The sequence below is a fragment of the Protopterus annectens genome, chromosome 10.part0 (assembly GCF_019279795.1).
Source record: "Protopterus annectens isolate FY-2018-M chromosome 10.part0, PAN1.0, whole genome shotgun sequence".
NCBI lineage: Eukaryota > Metazoa > Chordata > Ceratodontiformes > Protopteridae > Protopterus > Protopterus annectens.
The window spans coordinates 477,184,233-477,207,261 of record NC_056744.1 but is presented as its reverse complement, the minus strand read 5'-3'; the positions used below and the strand labels follow the sequence as shown (position 1 = coordinate 477,207,261).

Genomic DNA, 23,029 nt, shown 5'->3' with positions numbered 1-23,029 from the left:
ATCCGCTATGACAAATTAAATGTCTTCAACATACTTGAATAAACTCATTTTATGCAAGAAGTGCCAGGCGTCTTTAATAAATGTGGCAAAATGTGTAAAGCACCCTTAAATTCTTTATCAAGAAAAATAGCTAATGGTTCAGTAATAGACCCTCTTGTTGCCAGCATGGTTCTAAAAGGGGTGATTTGCAAATCTGTATGAATTTTGGGAATACCGAAAATGTCTGAAACTTTTGGAGATGATACATTTAAAAAGTTAAAAGTCTCAAAATTAGGCATTTTTTGAAACAATAAATCCTCCAAAACATCTGATCTGGGCATACAAAATATGTATTTCATTTATAGATACTCTTTCATACATATAACAGTCATTCAACAAACTAAACATCTTAGTCGAGTAGTCAATGACATTCATAATCACTAGTCCTCCGCCTTTGTCAGGCCTCATAAATCTTAGTGATCTATCATGTGACAATTTGTATAATTCTACTTTCTCTTTGTTAGTGAAAGTATTAGGTTTGTTTGATGCACGATTGTTACAAAGCTTTCTAAAATCACATTCTGTATTTTTTTCAAATGACTGTAAGACTGCTGCAAGAGAGGGATTATAACAACCAGCATGCTTAAGCTTACTAGCTGCAGTGGTGTTGTTTTCCCCAAACAAAAAATAAATTAAGCCTTCTCACAAATAGTTTTAGATCAATAAGCAAAGATGCCACACTAGAATGGCTAGAAGGAACAAAAGTAAATCCTTGTTGAAATAATTTCAAATGCACTTCTTCAATTTGCAGGTCGCTGTAATTGTAAATAGAAAATTCTCCACTATAGAATGTATACAGAAAATAAAGTTCATTGAAAACTCAGTTGTTCCTAGTTCTAGTAGTGAATTTTCTGCTGATTCTTCGACCAATGCGATGTATGTTGCCATCTAGAATATGGTATTTTGTGGTTTCGCCTCTGATTTGCCACGCTGTCTGACCTCCTGACTTGGGGTGATGTTAAAAGACTTTCCAACTCTACATAAGCTTTGTACATACTCCTTGCAGCCTCCAGATCATAACATGCAGCAGGGGTGGTAATCATTCCAACATTTGTCCCAGAACTTGATCTCCCATCATGGGGCACTGGATAACATTGCCTGATTCATAATCAAGCTTGACTTCATGAAGTTTTTTGACTTTCCTATAAAAAAATTGTCCTTGGTCTGTGAATCTGTTTCAAACAAAACTTGGTGATATTTATAGTGGTGAAATTGGAAAGCCAAGTCTTTAGTAATAGAATTGTGTAATGACTTAACCTCATCATCAAGTTTGGAAATCATTTTGTTGTTATGCCTAATTAGAAGGGTTATAATTTCTGGTCCCGTTGTATTGAATAATTCAGCTAATTTCCAGTAAGAAGTGGAAGTACCCGTGATACCATTATGGAACTTCCACACTCTAAGTCCCTTTGGAACTCTCTCATATTTTAGGAATTCATTTAGAAATACTATTGTCCAAGATTAATGATTTATATTTTCAAAAGAACTTTTTCTAACAATTGAATTTGTTGGCTAACTGTTTTGTTAGCTAGACTTAACAAATGTTGCCCAAAGCTAGGTACCAAATGCAACCACTGTTGAAAATCTAAGTTTGACTCTATGAACAGGAGGTCCATGTGCAATGTTTGTACTATTTCCAAAAGTAGGGGGTTCATCTCTCATGCAATGCAAACCTGTGCTAACAAAGTTTGCTCCTTTTTCTAAATCCAGTGCTGGAACATATGTACTAAGCTGTTGAATTAACGGTGTAAGATTGCCAGAAAGCTGGCTACCTGCAGGTCCACTAAACAAATCCTGTGACTCCCAAGAAAGACTGTGGATGCTCCGTGGAATCACAACTAATAACCAAAAACAACTAAGGAACTTCAAGGAACTACCAAGAGGTGCCGTAAACATACAAATCCAAACACACCGCCTCTGAACTCAATGGAAGTACATAGGAACTTGCCAAGCATAAAAATATTTTGTTTTTACAAAAAAAAACCCAGTAACAACATAGCAGTTAAGCATTTTCGTCCTGAGCAGGACTTTTCAAAAGTGATTCACCAACTGACACAATTAATTGAATAGCACACCTCTACCAATCAGCTCCCTAGCAATCACTTCAATAAATTTAAAATGTATTATCATGTTATTAATTATATATAAACTATTGCATCTCTAAATATATAAAAATGTGTTCTAAAAATTAAAACAACAATTGCAGAAAGCAAATATAATATAAAAATAAATAAAAAAATAAAAAATAATCAAGAAATATAGTACTGTTTGTGGTTTAAAATAGGTACAGTAGAACAATAGTCATTAATCCCAGGGCAAGTATAAGCATCCAAACACAGCTGCCATATTAGCTCCTGTTTACTTTTAGATTACAAAAATGTGTTGATAGCATTCTCCGTTGACAGATTATAGAATGCTAACAGATGTGTACAGTACAGCTTAATTTGGTACACTACAGCATACATGTAGCTGTGAAGTGTTGGAAACACAAACCACAAAGAGCTACTAAAAATTAAGTTCTGATAACATGGGACCATCTGGTACTTTCACTCAAAAAAGCAGAAGCAAGAAAGTCAGATGTTGTTGTTGTTGTGTCGTTCGGCTTTTCCCGGTTAGGGGTCGCCACAGCAGAACTCCGGTCTGCTAATGATTGGCAGTAGATTTTTACGTGCCGAGTTGCCGGCCATGACGCACAACCTTCAAAAAAGTTACGCCCATTCACTCATGTCTCCACACAGAAGACGGTCTAGCTGAGAATTGAACAGGACACCGTCTTACTGTGAGGCGACACCACCACCGCAGTAAGAAAGCCAGATGTTGTAGTCATTGAAAACACAACAAAGTAGCATTGTTGAAATAGCAACACATAGCTAATATAGTGGATACGCTGAAACTAGAACAATGTTGAATAAAGAGTCACAGACAGTCCCAATAGTGTAGAAGCAACAGGGCTAATAAAACAAAATTTTCAAGAATATGTAGAGATGGCAGTTCTAGGGACATTGCTGGTTCAGAGAAGAGGACTCTTGACAAGCATAAAAGACTGAAGCAATAGTAATTTCATGAACTTAAATTATATTCTGACTTGGGGAATGGGCCACACTTGTCAAAGTATAAGAAACCCTAAACATTTGGAGAAATTTAAAAAAAATAAAGTTCTCTTATGGTTTTCCTCTGACTACCTCTTGTGTTTCTTCAAAGCTATGCCACCCCAAGAAGAAGGAGATTCCCTGACACTTGAGAAAATCATGTCATAAAGTTTCACTTCCTTACAGTGCTAGCAGCAGACATTGCTGTATGAGCCACAATGTTTACCAGAAGAATTCATTGGGGTGGCATATTCCCCAGTGTTTGGAAAGCTGCCAGGGTAATTCCACTTTTCAAAAACAGTGTTTCAAAGGATGTTAAAGTTACTGTCCAGTCTGTTGGTTAAAGTACTAGATAAAATAATACACAATTCTCAGACCATCTTAATTCTGGAAAGCATACTGTTATCTTATGTGAGTTCTGTATTAGGAATAGTACACACAGAGTTGTATTGAAATTAGTCAAATCTATTGCATCAAATTTGGACAAAGGCATGACAACTGTAGCTATATTACTTGATTTTCCAAATCAATTTGACTTTATTAACCACTCCGTTCTGATAAAATGTCTTGCATTTCTTCAGGTCTGACTTGGTTAACATGTTACCTGTTAAGAGAAGGCAGATGATTGCTTTGAGAAGTGCACTTTACAAGAAATTTAAGTTTTTCCCTCAGTGCTTCTGAAGGCTCAATCCTTGCTCCTCTAATCTTTTCAGTTTCAAACTTTAAAATGTACCAGCACACAGATGCCTGACAGTTAATATAATATGCTAAGAGTCACTGATTCCTGGACTGCAGGAAACTTAAACTGCCCCACAAAGTTTTTCTGCACTTAAGTATTTATTTACTAAAAAAAGTCAAAACAGTGGAAGGCAAAGTGAAAAACTCATGAAAGTCCCAACAGGGGTGGTTAAGGACGCTTCACACATGAAATATGCAGCAGCCGGTCACTAGAAAATACTGAAAAGACGGCAGGAGGAGGCTGGGAAGACAAGCCTGAGAGTAGAAACAGGAGGAGAATGTAGTGGCATGCCCGCAGTGAGTGCAGGTACTGGAGAGAACCTTCTCTACACCCCACATGTGGGTACAAAATGAAATACCTCCATTGTTTTGTATGTACTAACTTCATGACCGGACAACTACAGAGAAAAGAGAAAAGCTCCTCCCACACAGTAAAATCACTGCTATTGCAGAAATATAAACTGTACCGTCAGTCGTTACTAATAGAAAAAGTTATTAGAGAGTTTCTCCCTATCCCTATCCCTGTTTAAGCGCAATTTGGGCCAATGGATAGGTAATCAGAAATTCATCCCATTCCAGTGCCTATATCTCTGATGAACAGAAGCAGCCAGTAAATCTCCTGTATATAAATCAGATCTGTGAGTCACATTTGGGTTACATGGCTAGGCTTATTAGGGTACTGGTGGCCTTTAGGTTAGTATACACCTATGACCCTATGAAATTCAACACATAGGAATAGAAGTCAGTGTGTTTAAACCTAATAATTCACTTTACATTCAGCATAGGATAGGGTTATGGTTGTAAAGATAACTGAGCATCAGTTAGTGTGAATCGGACTCAAAAACAACATGAAAAGAAACTGATACAGTCGTTGAATAGAATGAACATGTAGGAGAGACAGATATATCACTCAGAGATTGCCACTTCTCTGGAATAAGCTTCCACTTCACATAAAGCAGACTTCCTTAATGACCCTATTTAAGTACAGCCATTTCAATTGGATGGGTGACTATAAATTAACCTTGGGGGTGGCACCTATGACCCTCATGGACAGGGATAGTCTGTGTTGAGCATAGAATCGCTCTGTTAACAATAACCATCTAACTGTGGTCCATTAGGGTACATGGCTTTTTACATGGCTAGGCTTGTAAAGGCCATAGGGCCATTAGCCTAGTAACCTCTTATGAACCTATAGTAACAGCAAATGTAATGTTAAAGTGACAAGTGTGAAATACAGGAATGTATTCTAACTACACAGGGAATTAAGCCTGATAAAGAAAAAGCCAGTGTTTGTTCAGTGTCTAAACCAGAAGAGACACAGGCATTATGGAGGTTTCTAGGGATAATACCATGCCTTGAAAAGTTAGTACTTAATATTTCTGAGCTAATTATTCCTCTACACAAGCTGTTAGAACAAGATGTAACCTGGTAATGGAGCTATAAATAGGAAGATAGTTTTGATGTGCTGAAGAAACTAGTTACTGAAGTACTTATGTTAAAGTACTGTTAAGTGTGTGCTGGGGGAATTCAAGAAATAAGGAGAGAATTGGAATTTGGATGCAGGTCCTTAAGGAGGATAACAACAGTCATAGAAAATATTATATTCATAAAGTAGCAGAAAGTATTCTAAGAATTAATCCAGCATGGGAATGGAGATAGGAGATTCTGCCAGTAGGGATGATAACTGCAGATGTAATGTGATCCTATCTCGCCTACATTCTCTACAGATGGGTTCGGAGCCGATCCTCGGCTCCGACTCGGCCGCTATACAATAGAACGCAGTCTGTTATTGGCTGAGTTACCTCATATCCCAGGATGCACCACTACCACTTCCCCAGATCTCCTTTGCCGCTTTCCAGCATAGACGTGGTCTCGGACTTGGCTGAGCTAAGTACCTTTAGTCAGAAAACTTTTTCTGTCTGAATTTTGGTAAAACTTACCCAAAAGCTGTTTTAACAGCTATTGTTGTTGTGTGATTGGTTTTTATATATTTTTTGTGGTAAATTGTGTTTGTTTGTTAGTTTACGGTCCTGTTTAAGTTAGAGGGGCCTAGCCCTACCCTAATGGTCCCGTTTAAGTTAGAGGGGCCTAGCCCTACCCTAGGCGTTTAAGTTAGAGCCTAGGTTGTCTGTGTTAACTTGTTTTTTTCTTGTAGTCGGTATTTAGTGTTTTTAGAACCATGTCTAAAGAACATAGACCATCCGGTTTTAAAAAATGTATTAAATGTAATTACAAAATGTCTATAACAGATGACCATTCCTTATGTGTTTATTGTTTAGGTTCCAAGCATCTTCAGGAGTTCTGTAGCATTTGCCACGCTTTTTCCTCTCGCGTCCTCCAAGAGAGGAAAAATAAGTTGATCTTGAAAGGGCTTATTGCCCCTTCCTTTGAGGAAGCCCTATCTTCCTCTTCTTCTTCACCTTCTGGGAAGAAGAAAAAATCTTCGACTCCGACCAACCCGTCGGATCTGACAGCAAAAAAGTCTCGGCAGGCTTCTCCGTCGGCTCCACGGACTTCGGAGCCGAGGGCGGAACGGTCTGCCTCGATGTCTCCAGCCTCGACTCCTCGGGTTTTGGAGTCGAGAGCTCGGGCGTCGAGAGGCGTGTCACCTTCATCGGCTCCACTGCCTTCGGAGCCGATGGGGGTTGCCCGCTCAGACAATTCCCCTTCGGCGCCGAAGTCCACATCGGCTCCGAGGATAATTGCAGTTGTAGTGGAGTCTCCCTCGGTGCCGATAATTCTTGAACCATTACGGAGCCGGTCCCCCAGTCTTTCGGAACCAGCGGAGAAGTCGACTCGGACCCGGTCGGTCTCTTCTCGGTCATCGAGGATGTCCGATTCGGACTTAGACAGGGTGCTTCAGAGGCTCTTTCAGTCTCCAGTCTTCGCAAAGTTGATCTCGGCTCCAGCCCAGTCGGCTCTGGAGCCGATCTCCCATCCTGCTACATTGATTCCTCCTCCAACAGCCTCGGCGCCATTGGAGTCGGTGTTGGTGGAACCGGTGGAGGTTATTGGGTCGTTTTCGACCCTAACTTCAACCCCATCCCTCGGGTCGGGGTTCGGTACGTGGACCTCCTCTGCCGGCCCTGGGGGGGACGCTTCGGGCCCGATTCTTTCGGTTCCGAGCCTCCCTCTCGGTGCGTCGGCTACGGGGGCTCCGACTGCTGTTGTGGTCTCGGGGGCTGGACCTTCCCAGGACTCTGGGGCTCAAGCCTTCGATGCCATGAGAAGTGCCTTGGCCAAATCCTCTGTGGCCACTTCGACCTTTTCACCACCACCTTCCCTGGGCATGGAGACTGGCGCCTCTGCAATCCCCCTGTCTTACGACAGCGGAGCCCCTGGGCCTGAGGTTACCCCCATTGGGGGTTCCCTTCTTCCTGGAGGTCCCTCCGACACGCTTTCGGAGGAACCTCCCAGGAAGAAACAGTGTAAGAGGAAACACGTCGACTCCCCTGATGAGTCTCTCACCTCGGACACTGACCTCGATGATGCGGAGGGGTCCCCAAAGTCGCCCTCGGAAGATGTCTCCTTTGCGGACATCCTGGAGATCCTCAAACAACGAGGCGACTGGCAGTCCAAACCCCCTTTCTGCTGAGGAGTCGGTTTTCCTCAAGGCCTTCGGGGCTCAGCCCTCCGCCTCCTGGGTGTCTTCGCCCTTCGATGAGCTTCTGGATTTGATCTCTCGAAGGGCGTGGGAACACCCGGATTCTGTGGAACCGGTGCCAGCTCGCCCCAATAAGTTCCTCTCGGCTCCCCCGGACAAGGACTTTTTATCTAAAGGCGTGGCTATAGATGCTATGGTGGTGGCATCTGCCACCCAACAAGATGTGGCAGAGGCTTCGACGTCCGTCCATCCTCCTAATAAAGAGTCTAGGAGCATGGATCGGTACGGCAAGCGTACCCTTTCTTCAGCAGCCTTTACGTTAAGGTCTCTGAATTACCTGACACATTTCACCAGACTACAGAGGGATCTGATCAAGGAGCTTTCGGATACCCTCTCTGGTAACTTACCTGAGCAGTTGACCCAGACGGTTAACTCCCAGTTGGCTACCCAATCTTCATTATCTAACTCGTCCATGAGGTTCATTTCTTATGCAGCCGAAGGAGCGAGTAGGGTGGCAGGAACAGGTGTTGCTCTACGGAGACAAGCCTGGCTACGCCTGTGTCACTTTGCGGAGGCCTTTAAGTCTTCCTTTGCTGACGCCCCCTTTGATGGGTCCTCACTGTTTGGACCCAAGGTAAAGGACACATTGACTCGTTGCGAACAGGAGGGTAAGACTTTAACTGCCGTAGGAGCCCGGTTTTCCATTCCCTTCAGACCTTATCCCAAGGCTCGAAGAGGAGGGAAAATGTGGTTCCGCAAATCTCAAAAGCCTTACTCGTCGCAGCAGAGCGATTCCCCTCCTAGAGGCAGAGGAAGGGGAAATTTCTCAGGGAGACGCCGTCCCAGAGGCGGCGGAGGCCCCCGCAACACTGGAGACCGCGAGTCTTTTCGTGGCTCCTCCTCCTTCCAGCACCCCTGAAGGAGTACCCGACTGTGCAGCTCCGGAGCCAGTCGGGGGTCGCTTTTCGAAACACCTAAAGGCCTGGGAAAATATTACTCAGGACCAATGGGTGCTTCGAATCATCGCTGGAGGTTATACCATCCCCTTTGTTCAACCCCCTCCACCAGTTCAAAGAATCCCGGACCCACCACCCAGTCAACGGGATCATGCAGCCAACGAAGTATCAAAGCTGCTTCAAAAAGGGGTCATCCAACCTGTCCCCGCAGACCAGGCCGGATTAGGGACTTTTTTGGTGCCAAAAAAGACCGGGGACTTGAGACCCATTTTGGATCTCAGCAAACTAAACCGATTTGTAAAAAAGTCCAAATTCCGGATGGTCACTTTGCAATCCATTCTCCCGCTTTTGGAGAAAGGTATTTGGATGTGCTCCATAGATCTCAAAGACGCCTACTATCACATCCTGATAGATCAGGCGTCGAGGAGACACTTACGCTTCAGCCTAGGAGACAGTCATTTTCAGTTCCGAGCACTGCCCTTTGGTCTCACCACAGCCCCCAGGGTGTTCACCAAATGTTTGGCGGTGGTGACTGCTCACTTGAGAAGTCTAGGATTCCAGGTGTTTCCATACCTAGACGACTGGCTCCTAACTGCCACCTCCAGGCATCTACTCTCGGAGAACCTAGCAGCCACTATCACACTAGGCAACTCCTTAGGAATCACCTTCAATTGGTCAAAATCTGTATTGCAACCATCTCAGCGTATTCCGTTTATTGGTGCAGAAATAGATTCAAGGCAGATGCGAGTCTATCTCCCTACGGAAAGAATAGCGACGCTCCAGCGTCAGGTTCAGGCTCTGCTCCTCAAACGTCGTGCTCCAGCAAGAATGGTCCTACAGCTGTTGGGCTCCATGGCAGCCACCATTCTTCTGGTCCCCTTGGCAAGGTTGCACATGAGGATACTTCAGTGGCTCCTATCAGTCCAGTGGTCTTATCAAGACCTTCCCTCAGTCACCACATACTGATCACAGACACGTGCAAACAGGATCTTCGTTGGTGGCTTCTATCCTCCAACCTGAATCTAGGGCGACCCTTCGTTCCCCCACTCCCCTCTGCCACGTTGACTACGGACGCCTCCCAGACAGGGTGGGGGGGACATTATCTGGACAGGTCAGTCCAAGGCATGTGGCACTCCGACGAGAGTCTTCTCCATATCAATATCCTGGAGATGAGGGCGGTGCTTTTAGCATTGCAAGCACTGCACGATCACCTCCCCCAGGGTATGATTGCCATTCAATCCGGCAACATGTCGGTAGTCTGGTACTTAAACAAGCAAGGAGGAACCAGGTCCTACCCCCTTTGCAGAGAAGCCATGAAAGTATGGGATTGGGCGATCGCTACCAAGCGTTTCCTAGTGGCAACGCACATTCCGGGGAAATCCAACATGATAGCCGACAGACTGAGCAGAACTATTCTCTCACCTCACGAGTGGTCCTTGAACAACAGAGTGATATCGCAGATATTCACAAGATGGGGAGTTCCTTGTTGCGATCTCTTCGCAAGTCCCCTCAACGCGAAATGCCAACACTTCTTCTCTCTGACCCCAGTTCCGGGGGAGATTCCCAAGGACGCTCTAGTCCACGTTTGGCCCTCCGGTCTGCTATATGCCTTTCCACCGGTTCCCCTTCTCCCCAAGGTGATTCAGAAGGCGATTCGCTTGGGAAGCAAAATGATATTAATTGCCCCATACTGGCCTCGACAAGTCTGGTTCCCCTTTCTTCACAGATATGCATTGGAGGGTCCTTCGTTCCTGGACCAAGTTCCGGACCTTTTGACGCATCAGTCAGGACAGCTCCATCAGTCCCTCCATTCATTGAAGTTGGCAGCCTGGCTACTCCTCTTCCAACCATAGTTAGGAGCCATTCTTTCGCCCCTGAAGTCATGCACATCTTGTCTTCGGCCCACAAGACTTCTCTGAAAAGATATATAGCAATAAATGGAAGAGGTTTGCTATTTGGGCCCAACTCCGAGGGTTAGACCCGATGACAGCCTCGGTATCAGAAGTACTGAAGTTTTTAGCTTCCCTATTCAACCAAGGTTGCTCAGTGTCTACCATCAAAGTACAATTGGCGGCTATTTCCAATTTTCATGAGAGTGTGGAACCTCCTTTAATGAGCAACAAGTTGTGCAAAGCCTTTATTAAAGGAGCTTGGCTTCTCGACCCCTATATCTCAACCTGCACCTCCGTGGGACCTTAACGTGGTATTAGGTGCATTAACCTCATCCCCCTTTGAGCCGGCAGCAACCTGTGATCTAAAATTCCTTTCTTGGAGACTGCCCTTCTAGTTGCTATTACTTCAGCCAGACGAGTTTCAGAACTTCAAGCCCTATGTGTTAAACCACCATACTTGGTATTTCACAAGGATAGAGTATCTCTTAGACCAACCCATCTTTTATACCAAAGGTTTGTTCTAACTTTTGTTTACAACAATCACTAGAGCTACCGGACTTCTTCCCCAACTATTCGAATAGAGCTGAATATACTTTTCACTGCTTGGATGTGCACAGACAATTACGTTTCTATTTGGATAGGACACACAAAGCACGAAAATCAGATCAACTGTTTGTGTCCTTTTCGGATAATAGATTAGGCAAAGCCGTCACAAAAGTCACTATTGCCAAGTGGATCAGGGACTGTATCAATCATATTTATCTCATCTCAGATAAGGAACTTATAGTCCCAGTGAAAGCTCATTCTACTAGGGCTATGGCCACTTTGGCAGCTTTTCATTCCAAGCTCTCTATTGGTGACATTTGTGTGGCTGCCACGTGGTCATCTTCACACACCTTTATTTCTCACTACAAATTAGATGTGGCATCCAGGGGTCGAGCTTCCTTCGGTTCCACAGTTCTCAGGAGTGTTTTCCAGTGAGCCACCCAGGAATTAGGTGCTAGGGATGCTGTCCCATCTGTAGAGAATGTAGGCGAGATAGGATCACATTACATCTTTTAGTTATGTACTTACCATAACTTTAGATGTATGGGATCCATCTCGCCTACATTCCTAATAACCCACCCTCCTTCCCCCTGCCTCGTAGACCAGGAGAGACCGGACGATCCGAAATTGATCTTCTTTCCTCTCTTGAAAGACCTGAGAATGTTATAACAATAGTATGTTTCTGTGAGCATGAGTGCGGACAAACAAGATCTGGGGAAGTGGTAGTGGTGCATCCTGGGATATGAGGTAACTCAGCCAATAAGAGACTGCGTTCTATTGTATAGCGGCCGAGTCGGAGCCGAGGATCGGCTCCGAACCCATCTGTAGAGAATGTAGGCGAGATGGATCCCATACATCTAAAGTTATGGTAAGTACATAACTAAAAGTTAAGAGTACAGAGAACAGCAAGACAGGGCTGGAGTATACTGGAGGAAATTGGCAAAGGAACAGAGGTACTGGGACTGGGTAATTAGAGAGGGAAAAGTAATAGAATGAGAAGAGACTACCTTTCATATCAGGGATTGATATAGACAAAGAGAAAGGAATAGGGGAATCCTAAGTGAAAGATCTGGACTGGTAGGGCTTTTAGTTGACTCTAGAACAGAAGCTGGTGTTAAAAAAGGGATAATTAGTAGGGCATATAAAATATTGCATGGTAACTGTAGGAATCAATCAGAGGAGGTTAGAAAAGATTGGGAAGAGAGATTGGTTAAGCAGTTCACAAAGAGACAATGGGAGGGCATATGTATGGCTTCCAAGTATGCAGCAGAGTATAGAAGATTTAGGATGTTTTCTTGAAAGTGTGTACATAGGTGTTTTTTATACCCCAAGCAGACTCCAAAGAAGTTTTCCTCAGGTGGATGGATGGCAAATGTGAGATGTGTGATGTGGAAGAAAGGGGTAACAAGGAACATGTGTCTTGGGAATGTAATGAGTTGGCAGACTTTAACAATTCCCTGCAGAGTATTCTCAGAATTACTAGGTGAGCAAATGGGTATAACTAAGGAAATTATTTTTTGAGCTGAGATACAGGATCTTAATTGCCTAGACGTAATAAGGCCTTGTTAAGTTTAATGCTGGTCGCTGCCAAAAAAGCAATTACTAAAAAATGGAAATAAAAGTCTAAACCAACCTTATTTGAAGTAGTGAATATTGCAACAGACATAAAATTACTGGAAATCGGATCTTTAGAAAAGGATGGGAGCAAATTACATAGGAAAATGGGAATTATGGGAACAATGCATGCAGAAAAATGTTTTAGGGGAGGAATGAAGTTTAATGGAAGGCAGTCAGGAATCGACCAATTTATGTAATGTTGCGTTGATTATATTGTACAGAAGAATATATGTGATGTGTAATGTTTGTAACTGTGAACATGTTAATATGGTTTGTTTTCTTTTATATAAATGTAACTTTGCCTATGTGACAAGCGATGATTAAATAAAGGCGTTTACAAAAAGAAAATACTGTTAATTGATCCAGCCACTTATTTTTAAGTAGTTGCAGTTAGAATGGCATAGTAGCTGTGAGTTTGCAAGAGAATAGACCAGTTGCCTATGGGCCAAGATCACTTGCGTAGAAGAGATACACTTGGGTAGAAAATGTGCTATTAATAATTGTATGGATGTTAGAAATCCCGTGAATATGTCTATGATAAAAGATAACACATGGAAACAGACCCTTAAAAGCATATTTACAAAGTATTTGTAAACAACTTCTGCAGAATTGCAGAGGTTATTATTGAACTCCAAAATTAAGACCTGAAAGTGAAGTACATACACATGGCATATATATTGAGCACAGCATGGTTTTTGAGATGCATGAAGAATTGCTTGAAAAATAACTAGATATTCTTTGGGATTTACTGCAGTTACCAGTGACAGAAAAAAGTAAAATAAGTCCAGAAATGTACCAACCTTGCTTTAGATATAAATTTACTGAACAAAACCACAATGACAGGATGACCTGACCAAAAATTATCGTTAAGGTAAGAAATTCAGTCTTGTTTTTCTTTTGGGGATGAAATAAGTCACACCCAGTTGACAGTATAATAGTTCCCAGTAAACTGAGAAGATAAACGTTAGACAGGATACATGAATCACAGTTGGGAATAGTTAATTGCAAAGAAAGGAAGGAGATTAGTGCATTGTCTGGTTTTGGTGATTCAAAACAAGTCGTGAACAGTTTGGCTGTATGCATTGCTTACCATGAGAACTGTCTAAAGGGAGAGATGTTGGTGTACACCGCGCCAAGTCATCGATGGGAACAGTGGGCACAGATTCATTCTGCTTTAAAGACACCATGCACTTTGTACTTGTTTGTTTCTCACGTTTTCTAAACTAGCTGAACTGACAAACATGAAGGCCGCGAGTAATTAGTGCTTGTTGTCATATGTGACAATGGTCCTCAATGCAAAAACATTTTAGGTATACAACTATTTCATAAAATGTCTTATTAACTTTATATGTAATCTCAAAATTAGATGTATGTTAAGATAATGTTGTTAGACACCGCTTTAAAGATGTTGATCAGCCGTTGCACTAAACATGCCAAAAATTCATTGTTGAGCAAACTGTAAATGAATGTGCTGTAAAAAAACGGAGGAATCAATATAAAATTAATATTAAAATGGTAAGTAATGTGCAGTGCTTACTTAAAAGCAATCACTGTTCTAATAACTTTTGTGCCAGAAGAACTCAATGGTTTTGTCTTACATAACCTTAAAAATTAAGCCTGCAGAAGTTTTTATGTCTGGTTCTTTTTTGTAGAGGCTTTATTCTCTGACTGCATGCTAAAATTTAGGTCACATCTAATTTTGCTTTAAAGCTTGCAGCAGATTTTTTTTCAGTGGAAGGACTTTGCAGTTTGTGGTTAAAAAGAGTTCTCAAAAAGTCAAAACAAAAGTGCTTACTTTTTTTTAAATAGAATGCTGTCCTGAAGAATATTCAGCCAGTGAATTTTATCTGTTAAGAGTTATTTATGTTGCTTTTAATGAAATATTTATTTTGCTGAGGTGTCCCGCAGTGGTGGTGCTGTGGTAGCGTTGTCGCCTCACAGTAAGACGCTGTCCGGATTGATTCTCAGCTAGAGTGTCTTCTGTGTGGAGACATGCATGAATGGGCGTACCTTCGTTGAAGGTTGTGTGTCAGGGCTGGTAACTCGGCAAGTAAAAATCAACTACCAATCATTAGCGGACCGGAGTTCCGCTGTGGCGACCCCTAACCGGGAAAAGCTGAAAGACACAAATTTATTTTGCTGAGGTGCTTACATTTGCAGTACTCTGGGTGTCTTAGCCAGTTTCATGTTATATGAATTTGAATGATTAATATTTTAAAATACTTGCTCAAAGATAACTACAGTTTTGGAAGCATTTTCACTTGTCAGCCACTATGATGTTTTTCTATAGCAGTTAAGTGTAAGTCTGTTGTTTTATTGATCTGTTATAGTTGAAATCTTGTTCTGTTAAAATATAATGTCCCTGACTTGCTGCTCCTGACACATACAGGCACATTTTTGTATGCCTGTTTGTTTTTCTGCGGTACAATTAAGTGAATGACAGAGACTGTAGTAGATAGACTGAGTATAGCTTATTTCAGAAGCATTTGCAGCATCCCATCCTCATTACATAACTGTGAGTCAGTGGCATCTAATTTGTAATTTTTTTTAATCAGGCTATTTCACCAGATGGAGAAGCAATTGTAACAGGAGCAGGAGATGAGACTCTGAGGTTTTGGAATGTCTTCAGTAAGACGCGTTCAACTAAGGTCAGTGTGGTACAGCTTACTTTGATCCAGTCTGGAAAGATTCCCTTTAGGAGCTAAATATGGCTTGGAGCATGTATAGTCAATGTCTGTGTAGAAAGAAGCAAGATATTGAGTTGTACAGTTTCTAATCTTAAATTCTATGAAAAATTATATGCATTGTATGTAATTAACGTAATAAACAGCAAAATAGCGGCAGAGGCAACCATGCAACAATGAAGTAGAAGCTGTCGCTGATGCAGTAACTTTCCAAACTTTAACGGAGTGCACAGGTAAGCGCTTTTACAATCGCTTCATCAGACCAAGAAACACCCTTCCCAGAACTCAGTCCTTATATAACCATTCTAAAACCATTACGTAATGGACTAATTAGACAATAATTAATAAATAATTAAATAAAGCTGATATTATAAACATAACATATAAAATACATAAATAAAACACATATTTCTGTTAAAATTTATATTCATCATATAAAAAACGGGGCGGACCCAGATTAAAAAACAGGATATAATATATGTAATGTCATTGGAATTAATGCCTCACATAAATAATAACTATAAGCATAGAAAAAGAATAAATAAAAACCTGATCTATCAAGGTAAAATAATTATTAAACCTTTAGTCTATGTGATTTCAGTACAGGTTGAAGGGAAGCTCTCTCATTAAGTCCCTTACCTCTATCGGCTCTAAGCCTTAAAATCCAGTTGATCTCCTTCTTCTCAGTGCCATTTCTAATGTCCCCTTGTCTAATCATGGGTGTAACTACATCTATAACCATAAAACTAAATGTATGGTTATCACCTAGGGTTATTACATGTTTGGCTAGGGCATTGTTAATATGGTTAATTCTAATAGCATATAGATGTTCTCTAATTCTAGTCCAAAATGTCCTATTGATTTTCCCACTGTAGAATGCTGAACAAGTATTACACACTGCCAGATAAACTACATGCTGGGTGTCACAACTCGCAGTTATATTGAACTTAAATTTTCTACCAGTGTCTGGGTGAATGAAATTATTACTGGTATCTATGAACCCACAGAAATGACATTTTCCACATGGCATTGTACCCATTCTCTCTCTATGAAGGCCTTTATATACAGACTGACATAATATCCTCTTTAAATTGGGTTTATTTTTAAATCTAAATACTGGTCTTTCACCAACAATGTTCTTAAAGTCAATGTTAGTGGTGAATATTTTCCAATGATTATTAATAATGTCAAATATAGTCCCATTATCATTAGTATAAAACATGGGAATTTTGATGTTAGGAGAGTCATTCCTTATTATGCTAGTTGATGTTACATTACTAGAATAATATGGGGCAGCTCTACCTTCTCTAATATTGTCAAGATCTGAAACACCACTTTCTATTTCTACTTCATTATATCCTCTATTAAGAAGTCTGTTCTTAAAACGTATTAACTCATCTTGATATCCTGCATCTGTAGCATTTAATCGAGAAATTCTCATTCCTTGCCCTCTTATAATATTCTTAAAGATATATGAGGGATGCATGCTACGTCTATGTAATAGGGTATTCCTATAACTTGTTTTTCTAAACACACCAGTGTTAACATGGGTGTCTAATACTTTTTCTACAAACACATCCAAATATTTTATTTTAGTACTAGAATATTTCAGGGTGAACTTGAGATAGTCTGTCATAATATTCATTACATTCACAAACAATTCTAACTCATCAGCCTTCCCATTCCAAATTAAAAAGACGTCAGCGACAAAACGTCCATAGAACAACACGTTTCTTAAACACATCAGTAATAAATAGATATTCCTCTTCCCATAATGCTAAAGCCATGTTGGTGTAGCTATTGGCACACGAAGTGCCCATAGCCACTCCATCACATTGTAGGTATTTCCAAAATAACTTCAAGGAAAAGGCATATCAGATCAATATATTTACCATCAAAGCCACTGTGCTTAATCAAATATTTCTTGACTGATTCCATTCCTTGTTCATTTGGAATAACAGTGAACAAGGATTGTACATCTAATGTAACAAGTAGTATGTCTGAATTCATTGCATAAGTACTTGTGAAGCTATACAGGTCTGACAGAAATTGTTTAGTATCTTTAAGAACAATGATATTCTTCTCTAATAAAGGTCAAAGAATTTTTTCAACATATACAGAAAAAGGTTCAGTGCACCACCCCTTTCCTGAAACTATAGGTCATAACGGGGGATTTAAACTGTCTTTATGAATTTTAGGCAGGCCCTGTATAGCCAGAACCATAGGATACTCTACCTCAAGGAACCTGCCCAATTCATGTGTAATACTGAAACTCCTAACCAAATCTTGTGTCATTGAAAATAACCTACATTTAATCTCTTCCACTTTATTCATACTAATGACTTGATAATATTTAACGTCACTTAACATTTTAAGCATGGCTTCTCGGTATCCCTCCTTATCCATAATCACCGCAGGGCCACCTTTAGTTGCAGGCCTGATAACTACATTGGGATATTTTGATCATATCTACGTAGGGCTGCTCAGTCCCTGAAAGTAAAATTTGACCTGTTAAATTTATTCCGGCCTTTACTAGTACCTCCTTCATCATAAAAAGCATGCAAGTCATCCTCAACTAACCTATAGAAAGCTTCAATTAATAGATGGTTATTGGGCATATAAACACTTGGTTTCTTAAAATTGCATTTGCGTTCCATAGTATTATTCCCAAATTCATATTGTAACATAGCATTTTTAAGAAACATCCTTACATCAATTAATACATTAGTTAAATTATTATTACTAGTAGGAGTGAAGTTAAGTCCCTTATTAAGAACATTAAACTCATCTGTGTCCAAAAATCTTTAGAAATATTCCATACTAGACTGTCCCCATCTGTTGCCACATCTTCTTTAGAGACTGATTCGACTGTCTCTCCACTGACAATTTCCGCTTCTGTCTGCCACGGCTGACAGAGCAGCCTGTCTTCACCCCCTTCTCCATAGAAATGGGAAGGGAGAACTGTGGAAAATCCATGCCATTGGTTTGATTATAATAACCATTCATCCTGGTGGTCTGAGGGACCTTTGGTTGTACCACCAGTTGTTTGACTGTCACTGTATTGCTAATTGTAGCATTACTATTCTGAGTTCTTCTTTTTCTTAGGAAGGAGACAGCTTTTTCAGGAATCAACCAGCTATTCTACAATCAGGTTGCATTTAACAGATATTTCATCCTATCATTGCGAGCTTTCATCATCTGCCCTTGCATCATACAAGACTTGTAAGGCCTTTTTGGAAAGGAATGTTTCACTCCAGAACCCCACCCCCCTGGACCAGAATAATTTTGTTCTAGAGTAACTAATAAAACCAGTGTTTGAATCAGCTGACTGTTGATTTAAAATTCCTGAAATGGAAAACAGCCTTTCTAGTAGTCATTTCCCCTGCATTGTGTCCTTTCAGTATCCATACTTGACCTTTATCCAGACAGTAGTACCCTCAGAACTAACTTCAATTGTATGCCTAAGCTTGAACTAGTGTACTAATCTGCCAGTATACTTCCCAAATAAGGGAGAGCACTGATTACATTGTTTGGATTTACATAGACAAATTTGTTTTTATTTAAATCATGCAAAGTAGGTTAGACACTACAAACAATTGTTTATTTCCCTTTTCTCAACAAAGATGGGCAGAAAGGTGTCTAAACTTACAGTAGCAAGGCGGTTGTGTGATTGCATTTCTTATTGCTGTTCAGAAGGGAAGATCTTCCCTTTCAGACGAAGAGAGAAGTCCATCAGCGTTTAGGCTGCCTCAGCCACCTTTCTTCGAAATGTACCTTTGGATGGTAATGCAGCAACAGCTTCATGGTCAACCTTACATACCTTCGCAAAACATTACTGTTTGAACATGCTCTCAAGGGCTTGGGCCTCATTCAGAGATGCATTCTCAAAGGCTTTCTTGGGTAGACCACTCAAGATAAGCTAAGGACTCTGCCCTTATGTTATACTGCCCAGAGAGGACCAGATCATATATGTGAGTTATGTACATACCAGGACAGTAGAGTTGTGTGGTCTCTGTCCAAACAGTGAAACAATCCTGCCTGTCCTCCCCCTCAATTAACAAAAAAAAAATTCCAAGGTTTCTGTAGGATCCCTGAGAGCTGGTCTTTTCTCAGGGCTCCCTGATAGTTGTTTGTCACAGAGTGTATGTGTGTTTTGGATGATGTCTTTTATTCGATCTGGAGTATCTCCTCAGGGGAAGTGATTAGGGGATGGGGAGGAGCTCAAGTTTGTGACAAGATTCGTTGTCAGAGAAACAGGTGCCAAGGCAACCAGTCCTTATGTTCCATTGTCCATACAGAGACCAGACAAATCTATCGTTCTGGTAAGTACACACCTTACATTTGCTGATAGAGGGTAGTAATGAGCTCCAGAGTTTTGCAACATAGAATTAATATGTGACATCCCTAAAGTGATTTTATTTTTTAATTGTATTACTTGTAATGAGAAGGGTGGTGAGAACCTTAGAGAACTAGCTTTATTTATTTGGGTGACTAGATTTTAAGGACGAGTTTGAGTTTTATATTATGCCTTGTAAACACAATTCAACACAGTTGTTTGGATCCAGGTATAAGAACCACTTAAGTTATCTATGCACTGAACAGTGATAGGAATGATTTGGTGAGTTTAAGAAATATGACATTTTTTCTTTCTATGATAGTGTGAAGTATAGCTAAGAAAGCATATGGTGTGTTATTAAGTGTTGTAGAGGACATTCTTGCTCATGATCCTAGGTAGTTATACATCAAAAAATAACTCAAAAAAGTTTGTTTTGTTTACTACATGGCAACAAATCATTTACAAAATGCAATAAAGATATTTGGACAAAGGAAGACACTGAACTTGGAGTAAGAGGTAAAACCCATCCATTTAGACTGGTGGGCATTAAGTAATGATCCAGACTCTTGTGTAAAGTTGTAAAAGTGTTCTTCAAGGCATAGTTGAATATAAAAAGTGGTGCTAATAGCAAAGAATGGCTAAGTTATTTACAAGCCGTAAAAAAGTCGCAGAATGGAAGAAGCATACATGTTTCTAACAAAGACTAAAAGGAAGAGAAGACCTAATGCTGAGCCTTGTGGGACCATAATTGTTGAGCAGTGGATCTTTTACTTTTTTTTCCCACTATTAGCTGGATAACGCAAGGAACCAATAACTTATCTGGGATTTGATGCCTGTTTCCTGAATGCAGTTAATAAGGATAAGGTGGATAACTATGTTAAATATACTTACTGACAGATCATGTAGTAGTCGTCTGTTCTTACTAGGCTCAGCATGAATTGTCAGTGGCATGCAGCGAGGTTTCATTAACACTTTCCTTAGGACAAAATCCTTGCTGCTTACTGTCAGAAAAGTTTTCTGTGAGAGAAAGGATATTTGGTTGCTTTTGGCTTTAACAAAAAGTTTGTCTAGGGTTGACTTTCACGACTGTTGCAAAGTTAAGACATTTTATTTATTTTTGTTGTATTTATTTTACATTTGCTTACTGGGGAGGTCCAGCTGGACAGAGCTGTCCATTTTCAGCAGAGGCCCGAGGAGAAAAGCTCCAGAACAATTGCTAACATAATATACATAACACATTTACATGAGCATTGTAGTTTACACATTCACTTATAAAAATATAGCAGATAATAACATATGGTTGCATAAGATATTTACATGTGCATAGAGATTTAGACATACAATTAAAAGTGTAGCAGGTAGTAACATATGAATGTTGTTCATACAGTATGTTTAGTAGAGATCATTTTGTAGATGTACTGAAGATAAGACAAGAAAGGAAAACTAAAAAAAGGAAGAGAATATAGACAAGTTCATATGAGGTGCATTGACATTTTAAGGGAAAGCTTTTCAACTTAGTCTAGGGGAGAGTTAATGGGTATAGATGGGACAGTGGGGAGTAGGCGACAGTGAGTTGGTAAGTGACGTGTGATAATAAATAGTGCATCTGTGGGAGTTTTAAAGAGGAGGTTGGATAGTGGGTGGGGGAAAGGAGTTAGAATATGTCAGCCAGGTGCTAGGCAGTTACAAGTAACGTGTGATAATATATAGTGCATCTGTGGGAGTTTTACAGAGGAGGCTGGAGAGTGGGTAGGGGAAAGGAGTTAGAATATGTCAGCCAGGTGCTAGGTAGTTACAAGTAACGTGTGATAATATATAGTGCATTGTGGGAGTTTTAAACAGGTTGGATAGTGGGTAGGGGAAAGGAGTTAGAATATGTCAGCCAGGTGCTAGGCAGTTACAAGTAACGTGTGATAATATATAGTGCATCTGTGGGAGTTTTACAGAGGAGGCTGGAGAGTGGGTAGGGGAAAGGAGTTAGAATATGTCAGCCAGGTGCTAGGTAGTTACAAGTAACGTGTGATAATATATAGTGCATCTCTGGGAGTTTTCAAGAGGTTGGATAGTGGGTAGGGGAAAGGAGTTAGAATATGTCAACCAGGGTGCTAGGCAGGTACAAGTAACGTGTGGTAATATGTAGTGTATCTGTGGGAGTTTTAAAGAGGAGGTTGGATAGTGGGTAGGGGAAAGGAGTTAGAATATGTCAGCCAGGTGCTAGGCAGTTACAAGTAACGTGTGGTAATGTATAGTGCATCTGTGGGAGTTTTAAAGAGGTTGGATAGTGAGTAGGGGAAAGGAGTTAGAATATGCCAGCCCGGTGCTAGGCAGTTGCATGTCCAGGAGTTGTTTAGGTGAGAAATAAGCTGTTTTTTGAAGATGGTTTTGTTAGGTTGTAACCTGATTTGTAGTGGTAGGGAGTTACAAGTCCTGGCAGTGTTGCCAGAATACAGGGAGTCACCAGAGCTGAAATGGCTTTTGGAGATTGCGATTAGTGCCTTATTAGTGGATCTAAGTTCTCGGTTAGTGGAGTAGAGGATGATCAGGTCTTGTAAGGCTGGAATTTTGTCAGGTTGGTACAGTATTTGGTGAGCTGGAAGAAGTTGGTTTAGAGCTAAGGTGTTAGGGAGTTCTAGCCAGGAAAGCTGTTTTAGGGCCTGACAGTGATGGGTGCGGTAGGAGGAGTTTGTGGTGAATTTTGCTATTTTGTTGTAGCATAGTGATAGCTTGTTTAAATCACTCTTGTTTAGATTAATTAGGACAGGAGAAGCATACAGTAAGGTAGAGAGAAGATGGGTATGAGCTAGGGTAACTTTACTGATGTTCTTCGTGTTTCACTGTTGCAGTCATTACATTTGGGTAATCTGCTGGCAGGTTGCCCTCAGTCGGCCTGAATTCCAAAGTCTTGGGTCCTGCGTTGGTTGCTTTCTCTTCTTCCGTGACATCAGGTCATCAGGGGTATAAAACAAGCAGCCGACGCCATTTTCTTTAGTCTTTCTTGCCGCGCGGTGCCCGAAGCAGAAGCATTTCGCAAGTGCCGGTTGGCCGACTACTGAAATATTCGAGTTTGAGTTTCAGAACCGAAATCTTCACTAAAGCTAAGTACCCCGTTGGGGAAACTTTTTTCTTGCTCCATACCGATGTCAGAAAAAGTTAATAATTGTATTACTTGTGGGAAGCAAATACCTCATAAGGATTTCCATTTATATTGTATTCCTTGCCTAGGCCCTGATCACAACATGCCTGGCTGTCGGTTTTGTGCTAGATTTAACCAACGCACTATTAAGCGTCGGTATATTTTTGCCTCAAAGTATTTTGGAACCAGATTTAACTACCCAGAAATGTCGTTGGATAGCAATCCGACTACTGGAGTACATAAAAAACGCAAGGAAAAGGTCAGAGAGAGACAGTCGAGGTCCAAAACCGTCGACGAAGCTTCTCCTAAGCCAGTCGCCGGTTCGCCGGTACTCAGTGAGGCACTTTTGCAGCCCCTGATACCCGCTACTTTAGAGTCACAGGCCTCTACTGACA

General features: G+C 41.0%; 1 protein-coding gene across 2 annotated transcripts in view; it reads left to right on the top strand.

Moving 5' to 3' along the window:
• Positions 1-23,029, top strand: part of LOC122813194 (fizzy-related protein homolog) — an 806,647-nt gene that overhangs the window by 715,290 nt on the left and 68,328 nt on the right. For both annotated transcript variants that reach the window (XM_044085371.1, XM_044085370.1), the window contains one exon: positions 15,037-15,129. In XM_044085371.1, coding sequence (XP_043941306.1) covers positions 15,037-15,129 — 93 coding nt within the window. The remainder of the gene's footprint in view (positions 1-15,036; positions 15,130-23,029) is intronic.